We start from the raw sequence: 25,410 nt of genomic DNA on the forward strand, positions 1-25,410 counted from the left end.
ACCTTGATTATAAGACGTACAAATATGCATACTCTACTTCGTACAACCACTGACAGGAACTGTCCGGAAAGAGAGACGTTGGTGCAGCACTTCATTGGCAGATGTCACGTCACCCCAAGGTGTTCCAAATCACAAGTAAGACGGGGACCAGTGCGCGCAGTCATGCGAACCAGCGTACAACAGCCTGTAGCGCCAGTTCTGCCGACAACTGACTCCGCGCATCGATCCACGGCATATAGCCAATGGCCATTGGTGCATGGCGGGTCTCTGCACCTAGCCTGCCTTTAAGCATACATCAGCATTACAGAAATCAGGTTTTACATTCATAGTCGAATCCAGCGGTAGCATGATCAGACGTGTCTGTGATGCAACTGCCTAAAACAGACAATGCTGCCCTGGAATGACTGCGGTTCCAAATGCAGTCTGAGCAGAAACATGTTGCTCGCATGGCCATACTATAGTGACTTGAAGCTTTCTTCCGTACTGCCCACACAGCACGTTATAAAAGGCATATTTATGCTACTTTGTAGAGCCTAGTTTTTTAAATCCATGAGACGCCTACTTAAAACCCAGCGACGGAAATGCACGTGAGTGCCATCAAAAGTGGTCTTCTTGATGTCAAAAGGTCTGCATGCGCACTCTCCGCCCTACCGCATTTACTCGCGCAATTTCTGCACCGAAAGTTCATTTCCCCAGCTTATATAGTCGAACATGGATATATCGAACTCGAAGGGAATCGCGAAATAGTTTTGACATATCGATAATTTGATATACAGAAATCTGCTTGAGACTAAGCTTACAATCGTGAAAAATGATACCATATTTGTCGCGTAATCAACCCACTCGCATAATGAACCAACATTCCACTTTTGCACCCGAGAATTCGGAAAAAAAGAAAAGGCGGTAAGGACAGTTCATATGCAAGCAATTGAGCGATCTCAGCGACGAGCGGCAGCGACAGAGCAAAAAATTTTCAACTTGTTGCAACTGCATCCCTCTCGCCGCTCGAGCCACCACAGCAGCTCAAAACAAGGTTTTTGTGTCGCCGCGGCAGAAATCGCAAGCGTTTTTGCTTGCATGTTGATGGCGCACCCCCTTCCATTTTGGTAGTCTCATCCACAGCTCATTTATTGGCAGCATGCCAAGACGCTGCGCAGTGATACCATCACAGCGTGTTTATCTTTTGATAGCTCCTGCGGTAGCAGGGAGCGAACTTGGCAGAGTGCCCGTGATGGCTTGATTGCACAAGCCTGATTCTATTTATCACGCCTCGCTTGGAGTGGGCGTAGTCCACTGCCACAAAATCACTAGAAAGCGTGATAGCTGCAAATGCTGATTGAAGCGAAAAATGCTAAAAGCCGGTGTCATGATCACAGCTGACCGTGTGCTTTAGTCGATTCATACATGCAAGGATAATAACTCCCACAAAAAAAAAAAACTGCCACTTCTTAACCTCTGCTACGCCGCGCATACAGCACAATGATAAGAATAAACGACCCTCGCAAAAAAAAAAAAAAAAAAAAAAAAAAAATTTGCCGCTTTTCAACGTCCACATGCGCCATAGCCATGTAGGCCGCCGCGCGCAGAGGGTTCGCAGCACACTTTGGAGGAAGCGTTTGACGCCCGACGTTCTGTTCTGTCTGAAAACGAGCTGAGCTGGATTGGCGCATGCGTAGCGCGTGCTACTGCGAACGAAGGCCAGGAAAGAGGAAGGAGAAAGATAGCTTGGCAGAAGAATGGGCACACCCTTGCGTTTCACTCTATCGCGTTTTTCCCCTCTCGTTCCCACCGGTTCTCTCTTGTTCCTTCACGCACATGGCTTGCAAACGTCACGTGCTGGCGAGCGGGAAACGATAACCGCAATGTGTGCGCCTTTGGGGAATGGGCGCAGCGCTGCCCTAGACCAGCCGTCACCGAACTGTCCCCTCTCATACCTTCCGCGTGGCTTGAAAACGTCACGCGGCAAACGGCCAAGGGTGATGCGATCGTCTTTGGGAAAGGCACACCTTCCAGTGCGTGGTGCTGAGTTCAATATATCGAACAACCGGTGAAATTGAGTTCGATATATGACTCAGCTTTCCTATACTTTACATGGGATTTTCAAGGAAATATTTCATAAGTTCGATATAACCAAAATTCGAACTATCCGGGTTCGACTGTATATACAAAAAATTGTACTCGCATTATTTTATGCTTCCTTCTTCACTAAGTCTCCAGAATGAGCGCAGATGTGTGCAAGGCAGGCTTGGGATAGTCAACAAGGCTTTGTCGTCTTGTGCGGCTATGCAAGGTATCAGCTGTTAGTGGGTGTCATCAAGCCGGTTACAACACTCGTTAATTTGCATATTGATGCTGGCAGAAAAAAAAAAATACAAACTGCCTGCTGTTCCCACAGCTCACTTGCACTGATTGACAGTTGCTTTACCAAATGGACAGACATGCCAGCAAACTTACGGGTAATGACGCGTCAACCGGAAACCAAAACTATACCGATCAGAGTTAGGTTTGCCACCTGGGTGCCGAGCGAGGGCTCATTATTATTGCCTTTTATCTCCATTTACCTCTGACTGCTGAATTGTATTACTGCGTATTTATTCCCCCGACCTGCGTATATGATTCTACAAAAAGAGGAAGGCGGCAAAGCAGGAAGTTGCATCAACGTTGGCTTATAATTTCAAACATTTTTTTCTTTTTTTTGCCAATGACAGGTACGAGTTCCTGGATCGACGTTTATGCAGAAATGTATGCGGTTTATTTGCACATTTTGACACTTCCATAAAGCTCTTAGGACAAGCTCGCGAAATCGCGTAATTTGCACACCCTAGTTTGGTAGCATTTTTTTGAAGGAAGTGCACAAAATGCACAAGTAAATGCATTAACTCTTGCAAAATGAAAATAGAGGCACTTTCATAACTTACGTATGTGGTAAGAATCATAACTTTGGCAACAAGAGCAGCCAGTGAGTTTGTAACGTGAGTGAATCGGTTGTGTGAAATTTCCGAATACACGACCACCAGATTATACTACAGTTTCTCGCGGTCCCTTGATCGAGGTTCTATTGTATTTCAAAAGACAGGCTGACCATACTGGGTATGTGAATGAATGGAAAAGTTATGTTTTGATTAAGTGCAGTACTGCATGCAATGCAGGTTTTCCCGACTGCCATGGTATGCGTTATAAGCTGTCTACACTGTTTAAACCTTTAAACTTTGAGGTCGTAGAGACCGTGCGGTGAGCAAACAACTTAGCTCGACTGCAGTTTTGACACACACACACTCCAGACAGCCAGCGATGAAAGTATGGCTATGCGGTCGTGCATTCCAATATGACAGCATGATTGAGAAAGAGCCTTGCAAAGGTCACATGACCTGTATGCTAGTTAACTATGCGGGACTTGATGGTACGTAAGCAATCACACCCAACCTGCCCCAAGCACACGATGAAATCCACTTTTTTTTTTACAGTTTAAAAACCTTCAGTGCTTTGGAAGGGTTATCAATTTTCAGCCTGAATTCATGAAGAGTGAAAACAGTTCACAGGTGCAACCTCCCTAAATTCAACCTTACATATGACCAGACTCTCTCTACATGAAAAGAATTACATCACACACTCCTCAGTATGGTTGTTTGGGGCTTTCCAATGACACATGACAGGGCCCCATCCCGCAAGTATTCCAAAGTATTGCCTCATTACAACTAAGGACTAGACACGAATTACACAGAGGGCAAGAGAAAGCCACGTGCATGTTCATGCTCCCCAAAAAATGTTGGCGAAAAGCGAAACGATACACGCCACAGAAGCCGGTCGTCCCATTCTGCACGTGTATCCTTGTTAGACACTATGCACAAACTCACGGGCTCACAGCACTATCACGGCTTGTCACTTTTCCATGGGTAATGAGCTCCAAAGGCATATTAGCCTAACATCGACCAGGCCACCTGACAACAATGACGGCAGAGTGGACTTAGGGGAATTGCGAAGGCTTTGCTCCATGCCGGTGCACCAGGTGACGAGTCAGCTGGTACCTGCAAACGGACATTGCAACCATAAAAAGCTGTAATTCGAAATATGGACTAGCTCGCCATCAGCACAGGAAATCATCGGACCTCCTAAAGGGACCAAACACTGAATGCAATGCGCCATGAGGCTAGGGCGGCAATTAAAAAAGCCTTATGCTATAATGTACAGACAGCGGACTCCAATATCCAAGAAATGACAATTTACAATCTAAATTTGGCAGTAAAAATTCATAAAGCAAACTGACTTGCAAGATGCTGCCATTATTAGGGTAGTCTCCCACATGACCCCATTGCGTAGGGAAATATCCCCGATTTCCTCCAGTGCTCAGTGCTCTCTTCAGTGCACCTTACGATAAAAAGCAACACTGCATTCACACCACCATGATGTACTTTTATCTTTTGTCAATAGGCAGAGACACAGTGGTTTTAATTTAATTGGAGCAAGCAAGCAGTAGCCACTTTCCATTAAAACTTTCATCAACAAAATGTATGTTTCCATTCTGAAACGGATGTTACTCCTTACTAAAATTGTGTAATTACTGTCTGGCAGGTGCAATTTATGCAAGTTTTTCGGTACATCAATTTTGCTGACATGCAACTTCCACTGTGATCGCTGATCATGGTTTCCAGTATCGGACTACATGCAAACCGATATATGCCCCGATTGAAAAAGTCAACACCAATGTTTTCTACAACATTTCTAACAAAACCATTGTGCAATGACCATTTTAGACAGCAAAGTTTCAGCTGTGCTGGAAAAAATTAGATGCTATGTTCAGTCCCTTTGATATGTGGATGCCACCATCTAAAAAAAAAAAAAGAAAGAAAGAAAGAAATGAAAAGAAACGGGATCTGCATCATGTGAATGAGAGACCTTGGCAACTGCACAACAATCCCTCCTCCATCAAACAAACATGCCCATGCAAGCCATAGGGATCAGGTTATCACTAGGGGGGTTTGAATATTCTTTCGAATATGAATCGAATAATATTTGTTATTCAATTCGTATTCGAAAAAACTGATATTCGAAACTGATATAGAAAAAAAAAACTGAGTGTGCACAAAGTGAAGCACTTGACGAAATCAGGGAAAGAAACACTGCTCTCACTTGACCTTCACCTCAATTGCAAAAAACTGTCGTGCGGGCGTTCACCAGATAAATTTACTGTAACGCAAAAGTTTTTTCACGATTTTGCTGGCCCATTTGATGTACATTTTTTCTGGTCCCTTGAAGACTGAATTAAAAATATGTTAATTCAGCAGTAATATGTGACAACTCCACCCGATTTCATTTAGATTTTCTGCACAGCGAACCAGTTTACAGATTTCCGTTAATATTTATACTGGATCTTTCAGCAGAATATGCATTTCTGCGAAATTGTTGTTTATCTTGTCCGCAAATATGTGAATTCCGAAACAAAAGAGATGACCAGTGTTTGCTATTTCTTAATTTTCCATTCTTTCTTTCGACCGGATATTCAATATTTGAAGGTATTTTTTTTCCAGATCGTTTCCCCATGTGTCAAATAGAATTACCAAGTAAGAAAGGATGGAATTTCATAAAGAGCATGTTGAACAGGATAAAAACAGTGCACTGACATGCCAGCTAGCCGCTATCACCAACCAGTGCCGTGCTCGTGATTTTTTGGAATTTTAGTGATTTTCAATCAACGGGGCCTTTAACATCATCGCGTTAAAAAGATGCAAAAGGAAAGGAACAAGAGAGCTTGTACACCAAAGTAATTTAAATGGTGGTTTAAATGATATTCAGATAAAAATATAAAAACCTTGGGTATTGCTCCAAGTTTCCAAAATGACAAAACATTGGTTTTCCATTCTTTGTCACTCATCATGGTATGGCATATGTGCATGTCAATATTATGCATTGGTGCTATCAAAAGTTAATGAAAGGTGACTCTATCGAAAAAAATGAATTTCCAAAGCACAATGGTAAAGATTTTATTGGCGTCCCTCGTAATTTGCAAAATCCCAGTCAGGCTGCATATGTCTATTCAAGGATATATGAAATAAAGGCGATGCAATTAATTTTGTTTGTTAATATTCACTTCCATTTACTTTTGAGTGCACCTGTACCAGCACATTTGAACAGCCTATTGCTTAGTATTTTCCACGCAAAAACAAAATATAGTCACACTACAGTTTAGTCATACGTCAATTCCTGCTTCATAAACTATCATCTTTTGTTAGAGTATAAATTTCACACTGTCATTTCTTTTTACAGTGCAATGTCTTAGCTGTGTATATTTTTGTTTTGGGGGTTCCTATGCAGTTACTATGCTGGATGCATCATAACAACTGCACTTTGCTCCTTTTGACAAATTTATGCCATTACACTGTTCGCGATTTGCCAGACACTGCCACTCAAACCCCTTAAGGTTTTCGTAGAAATGATGATTAGTGTATATCAACTGACATGAATAGAGGTGCTATCTGTCTATCCTCAGAAACCAAGAAGAGCACAGGGCAATGTCATTTTTCATGGCAGTGTTGTTTACAGTAAATTTAAGTGCACAATTACTTTTGAGAGAAGTTAATACTCAAGAGAAAAAAACTGATCATATTTTTCTGGTCAGGTTCGATCCCATCCCCTTCCCATGTTGCGTGTTGTATTCTGCTACCTTAGCTTAGTGGTAGCTCCTGCCTACTACTGCTGCAGAAAGAGTGCTACACAGAGGGTAGGCAAAATGAAGGAGGCAGTCCCCTGTGCAATGAGTAGCATTGAGACTGTTGGGACTGAGAGAGCTTCATTAGACTTGATATCCCAAAGTACTAGCAATCTCCTCATGCTTGCCTGTTGAACAACCTACTACAAAAACAAAATGCCAGAACTACAGCTAACAGGACAGCTGGGTCCCACAGTAATTTGATTGTCGCATGCCATGAAGCTAACTAACCTGCGCTGAAAGTTCTGTGGGCAGAGGTGGCACTTGTGTGGGCGCTCCTTGGTGTGCCGCACCAAGTGCCTGCGGATGGCGCTTGCAAAGCGAGTCACGAAGGGGCAATATGGGCACTGCACCATACGACGCAGCGTGCCTGTCCCCGCAGATAGCAGAGCTAGCGGGACAGGCCCCTCTGCGCACAGGCAGGAGAAAGGCTCCGCTTATATGATATAAGAGCACTAAAGCACTTCAAAGACATGACGAGCTTAAATGTCATTCAATGTAAACAAAAAATTATGGAGACACTCAGGCTATGCCGTTAAGGCTTTAAGGGTACGACATGATAGCATTAAAAGCTCCCACTGCGGTTCCTTGTTTGCATAGATGTAGTCTCTGCTCACTTAATTACAAACCCTTTAATTAGTTCCTATAATACCTCAATCATTTTTATTACTCGCAAGCTACCGCATTATCCAGCTACCCACTGTAAGCGACCACCCAATAGAGATATAAAGCTCCGCTTTCACCACAGCTCCTCCAAACTTCATAGCATCATGAGGCCTCATTAAGTCACACAAACCATTGAAGTATCAGTGCTCAGCCATGTGACCTGCCAACTACTATTTGCCAAAAGCAATGCCCGGGATTTCTCGATCACAACGTCGACAACGCCGAATATCCTGCAGAATGGGGCCTTTAATGCTATCGTGTTACAAAGACTGATGCACAACAAGTTGACCATAAGCAATTCTCCTCAAAGTCTCTCCACTCCAGCGCTTCATATTCTGCAAGCACAGAACCTGAGCCAACAAAAGCTGTTGCATGCTTAAACTTATGTGTGAATGCGCATTCTTTCACCATTCTCAATAAGCGCCACTTTGATCAATGCAAATCTTGGACTGAATGGCGTACGGAGGACTTTTATCACGGAAGAAAATGGAAAGCAGTGTATTTGCACAAGGGAGGATCTTAAAGATTACAAGAATAAAAGATTATATATATATATATATATTTTGTTCATAATATCCCCTCAAAGTACTTAACCAAGGCTGAGGGCTATGCTTAAGAATGAAATTGTCTCCTATGTTGTCAATGTTACAACAATAACAACAAATGCACACAACACAGTTGCCCTCTCTTTTACCCGTGAGTGCCATGCACTCTGGCTCTGCCACTCAAGGTCACCAAAGAAGAAATAAAAAAATCTGGCTCACTAGCCTTAGTGCCCATAGGTATGGTGCTGCAGCTTTTTCAAGGAGCACTAAACAAAAGTTCGCACTATATTTGCATCTTGTTATCAAATATGACATGAGGCATGTTGTGAAGATAATGATTTGTGAGAAAACAACTTGGGTTCAAAAGAAAGAAAAAAAACTGGCATCGCCTAGCAGCTTACAGAGTGCTTCAGCTTTCTCAAAGAGCAGCAATTTTTGTCACTATAACTCTACCTTGATTGCAAATATAACATGAGGTACAGTCCACCAACAGTAACCAGGCTGTAGGGTCTACTTCTCAGTTGTGTAATAGAGCCCTTGATGTACCCCAAAAGGCAAAAGAGGTCTTGACAGATTGGGACAAGGGGTTTCACTTCCATACAAGTGATTTAGAACTTGAGAGGTGCCCTAAATGCTCTCTTGCTAGAAAGGAAGAGAACATAATCTAATGAAAGGAAAGGGGGAGAAATCGGCTGGTGATTAAGAGACCCTGGCCTGCTACTCCACAGTGGAGACAACTGCAGACTAACACATACCCCAACCTGAGTCTACTCAGTAAAATCCATCCCACAACATATGAGAATAAATGCCCACTATGCAGGGAACCCTCTACACTCTACCATGTTATATGGGAGTGTCAAAAAACACAGGTAGCGCCAATAAACAACACACCAACCCCAGAGCAGTGGGAGGCTGCGCTGTCCTTCTCGACGCCTGATGACCAGCTCAAATTGATTGACAGATGCGCAAGAAGGCAAAGGCTACTGGGGCCCTGGACTGAGAGAACACCCACGGCAGAAGAATTCCCTTTGTCTAAATAAAGTTTTTCGTTCATTCCACAGTGGGGAAGGGGAAAAAAAAAAAGTAAAGGAGAGTTAGGGTGGGAACGGTAGGTGATGATGTCATATAGCACAGTGAAGTTCTCTGCAGTGACCTCAGTTACAGAGGAGACCTTCACATACAACAGAAGCAAATCATGCAGCCCTGCTACTTTTGGCAAGAAGGGTATGTTCTGAAGATAATGACTAGCAAGAAAACAACTTGCGATACATTCCTGGAAATACAGCACTTGAATCAAAGCTGATAAAGGTACTGAAAATTCAGAAGGAATCCTACTTGCAAGAATGAGCAGAGAGCAAAGTACCAGCAATGTGCTACACCCGGCCATTTTAAGTAGTACAGTTAAAATGCACGGTTTTGGCTAACCTACAACTGCTTCACAAAAGTAACGATGCAATTCAGCCACACTAAAAGCTAGGTACTGTAAAGCCACTTTCGCTCTATGTATTTCCTGGAGATACCGAAATGCACAAGAAAGGAAGAGGTAAATTGCACAGAAATAGCGAAAAAAAAAAAAAGTCTGGAGATATGATACATGCAACTACACACAGCACAGCCCAGAAATAGTAAACAATCAAAAGCAGTCATTTGTGAAACTGTAGAGGCATCTCTGTACTTCACTGCAGGCTTCTTCAGAACCCAAGCTTCCCTTGCGTGTGTTTCCTATAAACAGCAAAAGGCTCTGAAAGAGCAAGAAAGACAAACTACATAAAGTACTAGAAAATAAAAATGCCTACCATAGTAGCAAAAGTCAGGTACGATAAGAAATTGAACACCATATGTCAGTTGCCAGCTATGTATGAGAGTACAAGCATTCGGATTTAAATGCCTTCAACATACTGAAATCCACTAGTATTCACGGTCTCATGCATTCATGATGCTTTCTACAAAAGGCTGTACCCATCTAGCTAGCTAACCACCTCTGTGCACCTTCAAGCATAGCACTTGAACATGAGCATGATAAAATTAACAAGGTTACATTTAGTAATGATATCAGTCTTAAAAGCAGTAAGTTGCCCTCAATCACTGACAGTGAAAAAGAATCAGTCAGTATACCAGTGACAGTAAGGCACTTGTGCTAAAATAGACAATGCAAAAATATTAACAGATGACAATAAAGGTTCATGTGGCATATACACTTGCGCTTTACTTTTCTACAGCGTATATATAATTATGCCATTGCTTACGTAAAGAAATGACACAAACCTTAATGCTTGTTTCTGAATAATTTATTGTGCTGAGGCAATATCTTCGTGGGGAATTGCACCTTTGACTACACATTACTTGATCATGTCATTTGTCAATTCCCGCCTGCCAGAGCCATGCTTGGAACTTTTTTTGAGGCTGCAAGGCTTCAGACAGTCGATGCCAATGAACATTGGGAATACTAATGCTTTAGTGTTCAAGCCGAAGGGAACAATCATCATCATCATCAGCCTGACTGTACCCACTGCAAGGCGAAGGCCTCTCCCATATTTTTCCAGTTACCGCGGTTCTGTGCTAGCTGCATCCACTTGAACCCTGCAAACTTCTTAAACCTCATCCGCCCACCTAACTTTCTGCGGCCCCTTGCTACGCTTTCCTTCTCTTGGAATCCAGTTTGTTACCCTAAGCGACCATCGGTTATCCTCTCTTCGCACTGCATGTCCTGCCCATGTAGCGAACAATAAACTCGTGTAAAGAACTAGCCTGAGTGATATAGCTCCCACATTTGTCAATGAATCTCAAACAAATCAAAGCTTCCAGGTGATAGCAAGATTCTAGTGCCTCCCCGTCAACTGCCCTTTATCCTTAAGCACAGCCATAATCTGCTGCACCAACTAGTCCAAGCTACTGTATTAGTAAATCCTAATCGAACAGACTACATTCTGGAGATGCTTCCCAATAAGCCTGCTTTAGATTAGCAGACTAGATTCTTGGAGAGATGCTCCAGAATAGACGCAAATAGACTGCGTGCACATAACCTTTCATCTACTATACATCATGTTCACAAACAAAGAAAATGCACATTAAGGGGAAAAAAAAAGAAATATCATTAATGACACAAGCCTTCATGACAATCAAATAAAACTTTTCAATTTTGGGGATGCTAGTCCTCTCCGCACCCAGCAAATTCCGGTTTCAAGTCTATAAGTGCATTATTCGGAGACATGAGTGGCCAGATTACTATGAACTATAAGTTAGCCGTCAAACGATATAGACCTTCGTAAATGTCAGTGTGCTTGTGAAGAAAAACCGTTATCTGGCCTTCAACCCCCAGCAAATCTTTTTTTTCAGATGCTGTAAACCGAAATACAATGATAGTGTTACAATTTCTGTTACAATTTCTGTTGCCTGGTTTTATAAGGTTGACAAAACCAGTTGTGCAACTGTGCTGGCAAGAGACTATTTACTAGTTCTGCCTTGACCCAATACGATAACACTACCAAGGCATTTGAGGCATATAAATGAATAAAAGCAAAACTGCCCTCCTACAACATTACTATATTGCAGGTGTCAACCAATGCTGATGTCAAATAACTGGGTTCTAAAGCAAAGACACCCACATGTGAAGATAACTGAATAGAGAAAGGCTTCTACAGTGGGAGAACTCGCCCAGTGAGACTCCTCTGACCTCAATGTTCCACAGTCATCCTGCTGAGCAATGAAATGGGTGGAGGGACCTCGTCAGACAGAAAAGCACTGCCTTTTCTTCCATCATCTCAAACCAAGCTTGTTTGAATAAAGCACATAAATATGTAGACAAATCTTTCTAAGGAGGTACTATAGTGGAATAGGTTGCGGTATGAGGACCGGGTAAATGGTTGTCGAGTATTGGTTATGAGACTTTGGTAGGGACAGGGGACAGCATTTTTGAGTCTTACGTTTCTAATATTGGTTGGCTGATTTTGAAGGCCTCTTTAGCCAAGGTAAGGAGAGTGCCAAGCTCTTCCAAACATGCGGCCTCGACTCGTGGGACACTGTCCACCCATTGGGTGCCACCCATGCTCCGACGTGAAGACATGAAAGTCTATCCCAAGGGTGGCGAACTGGTTCCATAGCCCATAACAACTACAGGCCTAGAAGCCATAGCACTCGATAACTGGAAGGCAAGCAACCATGCTTCTGAGAGCGATCGTGAAAGGGTAGATGTTTGGGCTCATTGATTCATGGTATTTTGTAAGGCCAGGCTGGATTATAGGCAGTGGTGAACACACTCGCCACCCATCTCGGGACCGGTCATGGTCAAAGCAGCATATAGCAGAGATCCTGACATCGAAGCACTGCCCACCCTAGCAGCAACATTGTGTGTCCATGACGTGGTTGTTCTGCCTGTTCTGCCTGAATGCCCATGGCAGGATGACTGCACAAATGCTGGCCTAAGCCATTTATGTTAATGGTGGACATGCGCAAAAGAGTTATTAATTTGCATGCAAATTTGCTGTGGTCTAGGAAATTGCGAGTTGCGCACTTCTTGTACACCTCGTTCACTCCTTCGGATGAGTGGAGAGTAGCATGAGAGCAACTCACGATAATATTCTTAAGGGCCTGCGCGGCATGGAATCCAAACATGTGTGGCCACGCAATATTACAAGCCATTCAGGCCATGTTTGAGAATGGAAGGCAGGGTAAAGCGCCGTTTGTTTTTAATCTCTGCTGGGATTGTAATGTGTTTGTAATTTACTGCTGTACACGTAATGTGTTTATAATTTATTGCTTTAAGTGGTATGGATGCCCCAATGCCATCCAGCGGGAAGCTAAAAAATATAATGTGGCAGTGGGACAAAGTGAGGGGTATCAGAGCAGCATGTTTTTGCACAGAAATTTTTTGCCCAGGCCCAGTTATTTTTGCTGTGCTTGATTAGTTTGAACATATTTTGCAGTCCCAGTGACTTCAAATCAATAAAGTCTTACTGCATTTCACTCCTCTCATATAGCAAATTTTTGCGACTCATCATTCACTTTCATGCATGACATTAACCACCTAAATATGGAAGTTTGTATATGTGGTTTTGAGCAGCTGTGGTTTGCAATCCTTAAATGAGACATTTTGATAGGTGCAGGCTTTTACGAGTTCATGATTGATATAACCAAAAGTAGGATGGACAGTTGGGCAAGTTGGTACCATTGCATAGTGGGTAGAACAGCGCGAAGACACGAAACACAGCGCTCGTCTGTTGTGCTTCTCTTCTTGTGTGTTTCGAAACACACAAGAAGAAAAGCACAACAGACGAGCGCTGTGTTTCGTGTCTTCGTGCTGTTCCACCTACTATGCGATATAGCCAACTCACATGGTCTCTGCAAAGCTCGAACTCCTTACTGAAAAATTAATACTTTAGGTGCTAGTAGTATCAGAATTTTTCAGCTAATCCCATCTCAGAATTTCTGCCCACATTCCCCTGTCCCTCCACATTCCCAGATCTGCCACTGTTGTTTCGTCAACTGCATTAAACACCAGGATGACCGCTTGTAAAACTTTGCCTAATATACAGTAATACTAAAGAAGGCACATCTGAAAACTGTGATGCTGTTTATCAAGTTCCTTCAGGGAACACTACAACAGCAGCATAACTATACCAAAAGAACCACCCATGGCTACTCTCCTTTTTCTGTTTTGTAATAATCCAGCTCTCTGAAATGCAATTGTTGTTACTGCTAGGCTGAGTACACCCAAGCACAGAAGTTGTCTGTCAGCAGCCCTACACCTAGTAGACACTGTTCCTTTACCAGTCACTGCATTACCCTTTCTATTCAAAACAAATATTCTTCTGCCTAAACAGCATATCCACACATGAAAAAAGCCAATTCCTTAGTGGCTATTTACTACACATTCATACATAATTGCTTGCAAACTGCCATCTTTAAACAGAAAGTGCCAACAGTTATTCACTACAAATTCATATAAAATGTCTTGCAAACTGTCCAAACAGTTGAAAATAGTAATAATGACATAGTACGAGAATTCATAAATTCAACACTTTAGGGTAGTGTGACCATCTAGCACTAGAAGGTGCACACAATGCAAGAAATCTAGTGAAAAAATACGCTCAGTATTGCTCAGCATTACTGTCAGCACAACCTGCTGCAGACAACATACTACTGTCATCGTTTTACGAAAATTTTGTTGCATTTGCTACGTGGTGTAAAAAAACATCCTACCTGAAATTAAAAGGATGAAAAATTAGTTTGAAATAAAATTAGGGCTGATTAGAACCCATTCTGAGAAAAAAATTGTGAGATCAGAATATACTGGTGCCAAAACACTTTTTTTCAGCACAGAAGCAACTTAAACAGCGAAAACAATGCAGGGTAGCGCAGATCGCCCTCTTCGGCTTCTAGCTGAATTCTCTGCATGCTTATGACGTAAAGAAACAGACATTCCTCTCTCTAGTTTCCAAGAACTTGTATGTCGAACTGTACTCTACAGTGTACAATGTGCACAAAAGGATTAAGGGAGGAGGAGACCTGTCATAGAATAACTCAGTCTCCACTCTTGCTGCCTGGCATACGGCATTCTACACATTTTTAGTCATTACTATCCCTATGATTACGCTCTGTTTCACTTTTGAAGATGTGGTCCAAAAAACAATGACAATGCAACAAGGCATTAGCGAGAATGAATGGAGCAAGAGCAGCAATTTGAAAAACAATTTGCCATGCAGACTACTATACTACCCAGAGGAAACTGAGATCGTATAACTTTACTTGCCTTTATTACCAATGAATATGTGAAGTTCCAAACATTACAAACAGAAAATACTAACCATAAATAGTAATACTTATTTGCAAGACCGTAAAAAAAGTAAGTCACTCTCTGTGACTTTTCTTTTATTAGTTCTGATTGCAGGCATCGCTTTTCCACAAGATCTCTGGACAGCAATGGCCTTAATTGTCCAGTAACTAATTCTTCTCTGATGTGTGCTACTGGTCTTTCATGAATACTAACTAACCTTAATCAAAACTCTCACAACCTGGCTTCACCTCCTCACATACTACTCTGCAAAATGGATAGGAGCAGTCAGAATATTACAGAGCACGCTTCAGCATTTGAGACTCGTGTTTTCAATACAGATAGGGTGGTTGATTCAAGCTCAAAAAGGAGTGGTTTGATTCTGTTTTATTGGGCTTAATGTTCCAAAGCAACTTAGGCTATGCGGGATGCCTTAGTAGAGGGCTCTGGAAAATTTCTACCGTTTGGGACTTTTTTAATAATGGCATGAGCTAATATACATGAATAGAGCACTTCCTAATTTTCACTAGGCAAGGCGAGAGATAATGCGTGAGAACGGGTCTGCTGAAGCATGCTCCATGATATTATGACCGGGACTGTACCAGAGTTTCCCATCTTTATTAAAACAAGGGTTGGGACTAGAAAATGGGCTTCTGTGCTAACAAATTATGTTTCTGCATAACTGTAAGACCTAGGCTTGTTGGTGCCAGCCTAACATGCCAATGAAGTCTTCACAGTTTGGCACACAACCTACGGTATTACACACACATTGCTTCACGAAATGGCAGTTACAGCATGGCTTATCACAGAATGCGAAAAAAAATAAGTTTTGTACTTGATGGTAGGCAAGAATTTTAACCATTGCTGGCCTCTCCTTTTTCTTCTTTGCAATAATATAACTGTAGGCACGGGTATTCCAGCTCTCCAAAATGTAACTGCAGCTAGTGCTAGACTGATTGCATCCAAACACACAAACATTGTCATCAGCTTTTTGCGAATGTTTTCAGGCATCGTAGTGAAGTCCCGCTAGCAGCCCTGGCAATCAAAACTCTGGAAAAGTGAATGGAAACCTTCATTTTCCACAACTTTGAGTGATGGAGATGCCCCACCAGTACAGAAGTAGAGTAAAACCTCACTCAAATGTTCGCAGTTCACAGGCTCAATTATGAGCAATAAAAATTTCGCACAGTGTTATGCTGCTTTCTTCTGGTTTATCCAGAAATATGATATTCTCCCAAGTGTTTGCAATTTTGTTGATTTCTGCCTGCATGGCAAGTCTAACGAATAACTGAGGGTGTGCTAACGTCCAAAAGGGCTGAGCTCGGAGGTACATGAGGTACATGAGGCGATCGAGAGAAGCATCTGAATGCAGCGGTGGTGACGCTGAATAGGTTCGATCTACTTTTACCCTTTCCACTACCATAATGAATATATTTCACATTTCCTTCCTCTCCTCTGTACCAGAAATAGTGCAAATTCAAATGAAAAACCACAACCACTAAAATAACCCTCTCACAGCTTGCAAGAACAAATGAAGGCCGGCCCTTTTAGTAACCAAAGTGTCAAGAGAGGCCTTTACAACTAGTTTACGAGCAACATTCTGAACAATCACAAGTGATTTGTGGTGAGACATATCTCCCTCCATCTCAGCTTTCTTTTTCCACATAAAAAGAAAACATATCAGTAAGGATCTACTCTAAAATTGGCGGCCGAGAGTACTTAAAAATAAAAAAAAAAAATAAAGCTGATATATATTAACTTGCCAAACACTCCCCCACTGAATACTGACTGAAGCATGCCAGCTGATATTCCATTACCGCTAAATTAGACTTTCAATCCAAGGTAAAAGAAAAATGGCTGTGCAGGTGCAGACTTGGCACACAAGGCCAGCACTAATGCTGATGAGGTAGCTCACATTAGTAATGCCCCATAGACATCTTGGGGAAGCATACAAAACTTAAGAAAAACGATTGCACAACATGGAATGTTGTCAGCTCTGTGATGTCCATAAAATAAGTTGCAAGGACAACATGTGACGAAACTATCAAAGAACATGCATGGTTCCAACAGCTGCTAAACATACAAACTCGTTCAGCAACTCGTTCAGTTCGTAAACTGAAAGCGCAAGAAAACTTACTAGGCTTCAGAAATCAGCATACATATGCCCACACATGAAAATGAAGGCCCGTATATTTGGCAGCAATTCATCAAAGAGGATGAAAAAAAAAAAATGCACTAAGGTCAAGCACGCAAAGTAGCCGACTGCAGATCTATATGCACTCTAAATGAGCAAAACGCACAGGTTTTGTGGATTATGCTTTTCCTTGTGGCACTCGTCTACACAGTGTGCCTTGCATGAAAGCAATAAGTACATACTAGCACTTTAAACTACAAAATAACATGTACTCTCTGAACTTCTACAAGAATTTCAGTGCCGAACATACCTTAGGTAGTCCATGAGCCTCCCGGGCTCCCTTCGATGACAAATAAACTGCGCACATCTTCATGCTAAAAAGAACCACGCTGATCACTGCCTACCACACACTGCGAAATGAATGTGCTCAGGAGGCAAAACCTCAGTGTTCAGAGTACCAGAAAAGATTGACTTTAGCCCCTTGGCAAAAAAGAAAAAAAAAGCTATGAGAACATATAACAAAGGGTACTATAAGAATACTAGTCACAGCTGTGAGCCACTACACAGAGCCTCAACACACACATCACCTTGCATGGTTACAATAAGGCCACCTCTAGCAAGGACACGCACACGACTGTCTCACAGCTATGGCAAAGAGACACAAAAGCCCCTCATTCACACAACAGAGGGTGGCCCGAGATGTCCACGGAATCAAAGATTCCCTGCCAAATAGGAGACGAGGTCAAGAGCTTCCGACAGCTGTTTCTTGAGCTGACCTAGGCTTGCAGGAATAACCTGACACGCGGACAATGACCTCATAAGGTCGAGCTCAGCACTTGGTTCTGATGTGCTCTCTTCTTCCCGCACGTTTTGGGTTATAACCACTGGAGACGCAATGCCGAGCCCAGCCTCTGGTTTGACATCGAACATATCAGGGCCACCTGCTAGAACCTTGCCGTCTGACGGACGACTGGAGAGCGCATCACACCCAGTTCCTGCCCGCGCTCTGCACAAGCGGTCATCGGAAGGCAAGTTATCATCTGAAGGCAAGTTATCATCTGGCATCAGTGAGGCCGAGCTGAGCACGGCCTTCGGTTCCACTTTGACCGCTGACAAGTCGCTTTTGGATGGTGAATTTTCAATGGCCACCAGGGGACGGACAGGGTCAGCTTTCGAGGCTGCCTTCACTTGGGTCGCACTCTGCTCGGGTGGCCGTTGCGGGGACAGCTTATGGGCCTCGTCCCTCTTCTTTCCCGTAGATGAGGCGGCAGCGGAAGCAGCAGCAGCAGCTCTCTGCCGCCGCTGTCTCTCCTGTTTAACCTTCTCAACGTTTTTTTCGGCATGAGCGCTGGGGACAAGGATGGGCTGTGGATGGTCTTTCAAGTGTGCCTCCAGCATGTAGGGCCGTGTGAACGCATTTGGGCAGAGGTGGCATTCAAAGGGCTGCCGGCCTGTGTGACGCAGCATGTGGCGCTCCAGGGCATTGTTGCGAGCGAAGCCACGGTTGCACACGTTGCAGTGGTGCGGCCGGTCACCGTCGTGGGCACGTTCGTGCTGCAGCAGCTCGCTGCGGCCTAAGAAACGGGCCGAGCATGAGCGGCACTGGAATGGACGTTCACCTGTGTGGCGCCGCAGGTGGTTCACAAGGTCGCTGCGGAAGTAGAAGGCCTGGGGGCACCGGTCACACTGCACGGTGCGCACGCCCTCGTGCCGGCGTAGGTGGTCCACGAGTGTTTGCCTGCGAGATCAGCCAGCCAGAAGTAGGAATTAGAGCTGCAAAGCTGCACTGGAATGAGACCAATGAAATGGTTTGTGGATTATAGAGCTGAACGTTCCAAAGCAGCTGAGGTTGTGAGGGACGCCGTTGTGGAGGGCTCCGAAAATGCACGCCACCTAGTGTTTTTAACGTGCACACTGCAAGGGCACCTTGCCTGTTGCCTCCATCATAAAGTGACTAGGACTGCACCCACATGCATAGGTTCAGCAGTCGAGCGCTCTAACCCACTGAAACATTGTAGCGGGGCATCAATCAAACCATTCTGCCCACTTCTACAGCCCCTTGTAATGTCACTCACCTATGAAAGTCTACAGAAGGAGACTGGTGATAAACCTGATTTGTTTCTACCTGGGGCGCATTTTGAAATGGCAGTCCTCGAAAGAGAGGAATAGGGCAAAACTTGTCAGAGAAGAAATGCGAGATAATACAATTCCAAAAGAAAAATAGTACAGAATCAACTATCCCTGAACGATGTTTCATGAGCGTTAGACATCGGCCGTTGCAACAGTCGCTGCTGTCACTTGGTACATTGTAAAAATTACACATGCATAATAGGTTATGTATGCATGCACAAAAATGCATGCAATTAAATTCACGTTTTCGCTATTATTGCCTAGCATAATCTTTTGGCAAAATGTGTACAAGATTTTTTTTACTGCATCAGGAAGCTGACCCTGTGAATGCCACCGAATGCTTGTACTCTTGTTTCTTTTTTGTCATCGGTAATTCACCTTTCTGGTTACTCATGCCTATCAAAGTTATTTTTGTTCCCTATGATGCACCTTTAAGTTTTTTGTTGCATTATATTAATTCTCCTACCAAGAGACTAGCAGTAAGACCAGCAGTACTCGATTTTGAATTCCTGCTAGTCATATTCATTAAACTTAACATGCTGAACAGTAGTGTACTTGACATAGCAGGGCTCCGAGCATGATCTACAGTCATTTATGAGGTTGTGTAAAGAGTGGGCAGACCGAAAAACCAGCCAAACATGGGATCACACAAGCGCTAAAAGGTTGGGAATCAAACTTCAGATTTCAGGGCTGTTAGGTTTGGGGTTACGGGTTAGGGCTATGGAACGAAAAATGGTAGGGGTAACATTAAGAGATAGAAAGCGTGCAGAGTGGGTCAGAGAAATAACTCAAGTTACCGACATTCTAGTGGAAATTAAGAAGAAGAAATGGACATGGGCAGGACATGTAGTGCGAAGAGAGGATAACCGATGGTCGCTGAGGGTAACAAACTGGATTCCAAGGGAAGGAAAGCGTAGCAGGGGGCGGCAGAAAGTTAGGTGGGCGGATGAGATTAAGAAGTTCGCAGGGGTCAAATGGATGCAGCTAGCACAGAACCGGGTTAGGTGGAGAAATATGGGAGAGGCCTTCGCCCTGCAGTGGGTATAATCAGGCTGATGATGATGATGATGATGAGGTTTGGGGTGTGCGCGCCCCTCGGTAGCGTTGGCCTGGCGGCTCCGTGGACGGCGGACGGCATCAAAGGTGCCAGCAAAGACGAGGCGTCTGTTAACGAAACAACCTTTACTGCAACATCATGAAGAAACGGGCAGTGAAGCTGACCCAGAGAGATTACAGACACTCTCACACAGCTGGTGTCTAGCGTCATGCAAACGGCGCGTCAAAGTAGTCTCTGTCCCAGCGGAGTCGGCCGCTGCTTTTTATAGTTTTTCCAGTTCACAGGGAAAGGGTAAACCCTCACAGGAAAGGGAGAGCCAAACATGTTGGTTCACGACGAATGACTCAATCGCAGGTGTTCCGACCTCATCTCCTCCACCTCCTGCAGACAGGAGAGGGCGACGCACTTTCCCTCGATCTCCAGGCTTGGCCAGCTTGTGCACACACACGCACGCACACACATTTGGCGCGTGGCAGGAACACGCTGAGACTTGTCGGCGGGAGGAAGCGTTGCGCGGCCGATGAACGGCGTCGAAATGGCCGATCCGCTCGCGGTTCTGCCTGTTGCTATGCGGTGGCCGCGTCAGCTGTCCCACTTCTCGGTGGAGAAACGTAACAGACTGCCCCGCCGGGGAAGGGAGATCCCGAAGGGCAGGGGACTGCATCCGCTGTCCGGAGGGATCGGGATGTTGCTGCTAGCCGGGTTCATCCGACTCTGTTTCTCTTGAGCCAGTCAGCTTGAAGAATTCCTTGGCAAGTCCGGGTTTCCAAGGCACTCTGCAACTTGTCTTCAGGAGAGATTTCTGACAACCTACAGCATCACAACCACGCTAAAAACTCAACCGGTCAGCCAGCAAGCACGGCACAAACTTCACTAAGTTTTGCCAGACTATTTCCCTCTTATGCCCCCATCTACATTAAAGGGCAGCTTAGCAGCACTTGGAACGCGTCCACAAATTTGAAAATCGCATTTTCAAAACAGCATTTCAAACAAAGATAATACAATACAAATTTTCAAAATCCTATGTCAGGAAGAAAAACACCAACTAGTGAATAAAGGCTTCTTCTCAAGTTATGGGCTTCGACTTAAGCCATCGGCGTTACCGTTGAGATCACCTTTTTCACTAAAGCTTCGGCTGTCCGTTTCACGGAACAACCGTACCTTCCTGTTTCTATACCAAGAAACAGACGAGCACGAGTCACTCGCTTTTCTAAATAACCTATCCCTCTCCTTACGGGTTGCGCACCAGTCATGCGTTTTCTTTTCACGGGCGCATTTGTGCCGCTGGGATAGTCGCTTTCTCTTTCGAGATAGCTTCAACTTGTTCCATTCTTTCTCGCGCCTGCCTTTCCGCTTTTTTCTGCGGCAGTACTGGAACACATGCTTTCTGCTTTCTTTTCGCAATCTTTGGAGTTTGCTCTCCTTACGATGGCAGCATTCTTTCTCGCGCCTGCCCTTTCGCGCTTTTCGTCGGCAGCGCTGGAATACTAGCCTTCTGCTTCCTTTCTGCAATCGTTTGCGTTTGCTCTCCTTACGATGGCAGCATTCTTTCTCGCATCTGCCTTTCCGCGTTTGTCGGTGGCAGCACTTGAACACTCTAGTCCCACTTTCTTTCGGCGCGAGCTCTGGTAAGCTAGCGGTAACCGGAGCTAGTAGGACACCGGTGTCGTCAAATTGGTCAAAGTGCGGCGCCGCGTCTACATCGCGGCCAGCAGCGCAGGACTCACTTTCAGTCAAGTCCGAACAACAACTGCTCACGCCAGCCCTCAAGCTAGGCATTTCCTCTGGCGGCGTCGCGGCTGCATCGCATGACTCACTTTCAGTCAAATCCGAACAACCGCTTACGCCAGCCCTCAAGCTAGGCATTTCCTCTGGCTCGCCACTCACGTTACACGGGTCCTCCGATGAGCCGCATCGCTCAGCGTTAACCGGCGCACGATCAAGCTCCTTCGACAGCTGGGGCGCTTCGGATTGCGTGAGGGTCATGTATGCCACGTCCGCGTTCGCACTGGGGTTGCTTTCGCGAATACAACCTAGCGTAGTATCAGGGCACGAACGATTCTGACTCTGCTCTGGTCGCTCGCTGTCGCCTTCGCAAGTCTCGCTCTCTACAGCGGACGCACACTCCTCGTGGGTCTGCCCTGGCTGATCACAACTCGTGGGCTGCGCAGTTTCCCTGATCGGCACTTCGTTTTTCTGCGTGCCCTGCTCTACGACACAGCTGATTTTCTCATTTCCTAGCTAATTTCCATCTCCGCCACGCTCTAGACCAGCTTCTGCATTTAACTCGAGAGGCGGTTCAGCTATTATCAGTTCCCCACACTCATTTGATGGAACTGTATCTCCTACAGCTACTTGGGTCGGCATGCAGTTCACCTCGCTTAACGGCGTCACTTCGGACTTCTCGCCGATTAAGCCTGTGCTAACCGCCTCAGCTAGTAGCTCGACCAAGGTAACACGATGCTCTTCTGTTCGAGAATCGGTCGGCTCACTACTGCGGTCACGTTGCTCGGCCGCTTCCCCAAGCTGTGTCTCACACTCCGGTGCAAGTTTGATTTGCTCCGAAACTTCCACACTGTCTAGCCATTCGCTTACAGCGGCTTTCAACTGATAGGCCAAATCAAAGTATGTCGTGTCACAATGTTTCTCGCTCTCATATCTTTTCCGAAGATCCTGAGGCGTTATCTGATATCGTACCAGCAATGACTCTTTTAGTGCATCGTAATTTTTCAAGCGGTCGCCAACCAATCGCTTGATTTCTTCCGACGCTTCAGCGGAGAGAAGAGCTACCAACATCTGCGCCCAACTATCTCGCTCGAAACGTTTACTTCTGCAGACATTCTCGAAGTCTGCCAAATACTCGGCCACATCCTCGGCAATGAGGAACGGTGGCGGACCATCTCGCGGTATTGAACCGTTACACTGAATGGCATTGCAAGCTTTAATCCTTTCCACGCTCATTCTATGTGCTGAAATCTCCAGCTGCATCAGTTTCCTTACGCGGGCGTCCTCTTTCTCGAAACGTTCCCTACGTTCACGCATCTCTTTCTCGTGACGTTCACGTTCCTCTTTCTCGTGACGTTTTCTACGTTCACGTTCCTCTTGACGTTCGTCAATGATCTCAAGGCATTCCGAAAGCTCGTCATCTTCAGCTTCCAACTCAAGAATAGCCTTTAACACTTCTAATTTTCTGAGTTTGTCTGACAAATTCAGACCCAACTCCTCCGCAAGCTCCAGCAATTTCGGTTTGCGCAACGACTTCAAATCCAAACCCATGGCTGTTCCGAATGCTGCCTTCTCTACTGCCCACTATTGCCTTGCTGCACTTAACCCAGCAACAACGACAACACAATTACCAGCTCTGTTCTCTACTTAACAAAAGCCTGGCAAAACTCAGTAGAAGAAAGTTCCGCACTCACCAAACCTCGCAGCCAAGAATCCAACGCAGTCGTTCCGCTGCAGGCAACCAGTCATCACACAGGGCTCGTTGCACTGCTCCCGCCTTTCCGCTGAGCTGCTTTGATTCACGAGTCACGCCTCGGACATCTCCGCTCTTCCCACCAGATGTTGCACCTCGGTCAGGCCTGGCTCGTTTCACCGACCACGGTCACTGCTTGGTCGTCCTCGTCTCTCCGCTTTCCGCTGTTCACCAGTTGTTGGACGACGGTATCGCCTGGCTCGTCCCTCCAACCAAGGTTACGGCTTGGTCGTCCCACCGATGCCTACCAGTTGTTATGTTTCGGGGTTTGCGCGCCCCTCGGTAGCGTTGGCCTGGCGGCTCCGTGGACGGCGGACGGCATCAAAGGTGCCAGCAAAGACGAGGCGTCTGTTAACGAAACAACCTTTACTGCAACATCATGAAGAAACGGGCAGTGAAGCTGACCCGGAGAGATTACAGACACTCTCACACAGCTGGTGTCTAGCGTCGTGCAAACGGCGCGTCAAAGTAGTCTCTGTCCCAGCGGAGTCGGCCGCTGCTTTTTATAGTTTTTCCAGTTCACAGGGAAAGGGTAGACCCTCACAGGAAAGGGAGAGCCAAACATGTTGGTTCACGACGAATGACTCAATCGCAGGTGTTCCGACCTCATCTCCTCCACCTCCTGCAGACAGGAGAGGGCGACGCACTTTCCCTCGATCTCCAGGCTTGGCCAGCTTGTGCACACACACGCACGCACACACATTTGGCGCGTGGCAGGAACACGCTGAGACTTGTCGGCGGGAGGAAGCGTTGCGCGGCCGATGAACGGCGTCGAAATGGCCGATCCGCTCGCGGTTCTGCCTGTTGCTATGCGGTGGCCGCGTCAGCAGTCCCACTTCTCGGTGGAGAAACGTAACAGGGCATGCAATGCCTTAAATTATGAGAATGTTTAAAGACAGCCGTGGCAACTCCTTTCGTGCATGAGAAGCCCAGAAATGATACAAGATGTGAAAATTTAGTGGATTTTAAGCACAGAGCCATTTGCTCCTTTCACACACACATACTTGCGTGTCACTCTTGAAACTGTTTTGCTATGCTTCTTGAACACACAAGCGTTAAACAATCTTGATAGGCTCTGAAGCTCTGGATTAGCGCTTTTGCACTAGAAATGGCAATTTCTGTATTAACTCTATACCAATCACCTCCTTCTTTTCATAATCGCATTGCCCAAAATGGCGGAAGGTGCCAACATTCGAAAATCTCCCCCATGTCTCCCCATGTTTTGCTATTGATAGACGGCATGAGAAATAACTACATAATTTGGCAAACAAACTTGACAAACATGTTCCACAAATGCAATTGCAGTGCGCCTAAGTTCAAGCAGTGACAGCTCTCTGCAAGCTCATCCACTTATATTACGGATGCCAAACAGTTGATACCCAACAAAGCAACGCGATTCCAGGTCCATGTGACAAGCTGATGGAGTAGTCGGGGTCGCTTTCAGTGCATCGCCACGCAGCAACACAACAAAAGGGAGATCACACTGCAGACATCACCCCACCTCGGGTTTCCAACAACTCTGGCTCGAGCATAGGAAGCCTTGTTTACGCACTCTTCCTCGCAAAAAAAGGCATTCCTTAGAATCACCTGATACAATATTTTTTGTTATTCCAGCACTGGGAGCGGCCGGGCTTCTGTCGTGTAGTAAACTGAAATTCAGTATCAGCGATTATACATATTTTTTGAGCCTCACGTAACCTAAACATCAACTACATGCCACAGTCATCACTCAGATGATAAAAAATCACAACAGCATTAATGAAGAAATTGCATTTCCAAATTATTTAGTGGTCCACGCTGTGATCCATTTATGCCCAACATACCACCTGAAAGAAGAAAAAACCAACTTGTCTACTACCGTATTTACACGATTGTAAGTCAACCTGTTTTTCTTAAATTTCAAAATCCGAAGTTGGGGGGTTGACTTA

The 25,410-nt window shown here is 45.0% G+C and overlaps 2 protein-coding genes across 3 annotated transcripts in view; both read right to left on the reverse strand.

The window, feature by feature from the left end:
* Positions 1–1,538: 1,538 nt before the first annotated feature.
* LOC146192266 (zinc finger protein 784-like) lies at positions 1,539–7,751 on the reverse strand. The gene is made up of 2 exons (XM_084602421.1): positions 6,935–7,751; positions 1,539–4,025 (listed from the first exon to the last, which is right to left on the reverse strand). The coding sequence occupies exons 1-2, from the start codon at positions 7,057–7,059 to the stop codon at positions 3,965–3,967; spliced, it is 186 nt and encodes a 61-aa protein (XP_084458547.1). The 5' UTR covers positions 7,060–7,751; the 3' UTR covers positions 1,539–3,964.
* A 5,631-nt stretch (positions 7,752–13,382) lies between these two features.
* LOC146192267 (uncharacterized) overlaps positions 13,383–25,410 on the reverse strand; it is a 55,838-nt gene continuing 43,810 nt past the window's right edge. For both annotated transcript variants that reach the window (XM_084602419.1, XM_084602418.1), the window contains exon 3: positions 13,383–18,555. In XM_084602419.1, the coding sequence (XP_084458545.1) occupies positions 17,529–18,555 (1,027 nt within the window). In that variant the 3' untranslated portion in view covers positions 13,383–17,528. The remainder of the gene's footprint in view (positions 18,556–25,410) is intronic.

This window comes from Amblyomma maculatum, chromosome 4 (genome assembly GCF_055883805.1).
Source record: "Amblyomma maculatum isolate TAMU_Amacu chromosome 4, ASM5588380v1, whole genome shotgun sequence".
In the NCBI taxonomy this organism is placed as follows: domain Eukaryota; kingdom Metazoa; phylum Arthropoda; class Arachnida; order Ixodida; family Ixodidae; genus Amblyomma; species Amblyomma maculatum.

What these genes read in the sequence shown, in the direction of transcription:
- LOC146192266 (XM_084602421.1), bottom strand. Translation starts at nt 7,059, where the DNA reads ATGGTGCAGTGCCCATATTGCCCCTTCGTGACTCGCTTTGCAAGCGCC. An exon ending in CCACAGAACTTTCAGCGCAG is followed by an intron (nt 4,026 to 6,934) that starts GTTAGTTAGCTT and finishes GTCCGTTTGCAG; the next exon opens with GTACCAGCTGACTCGTCACC.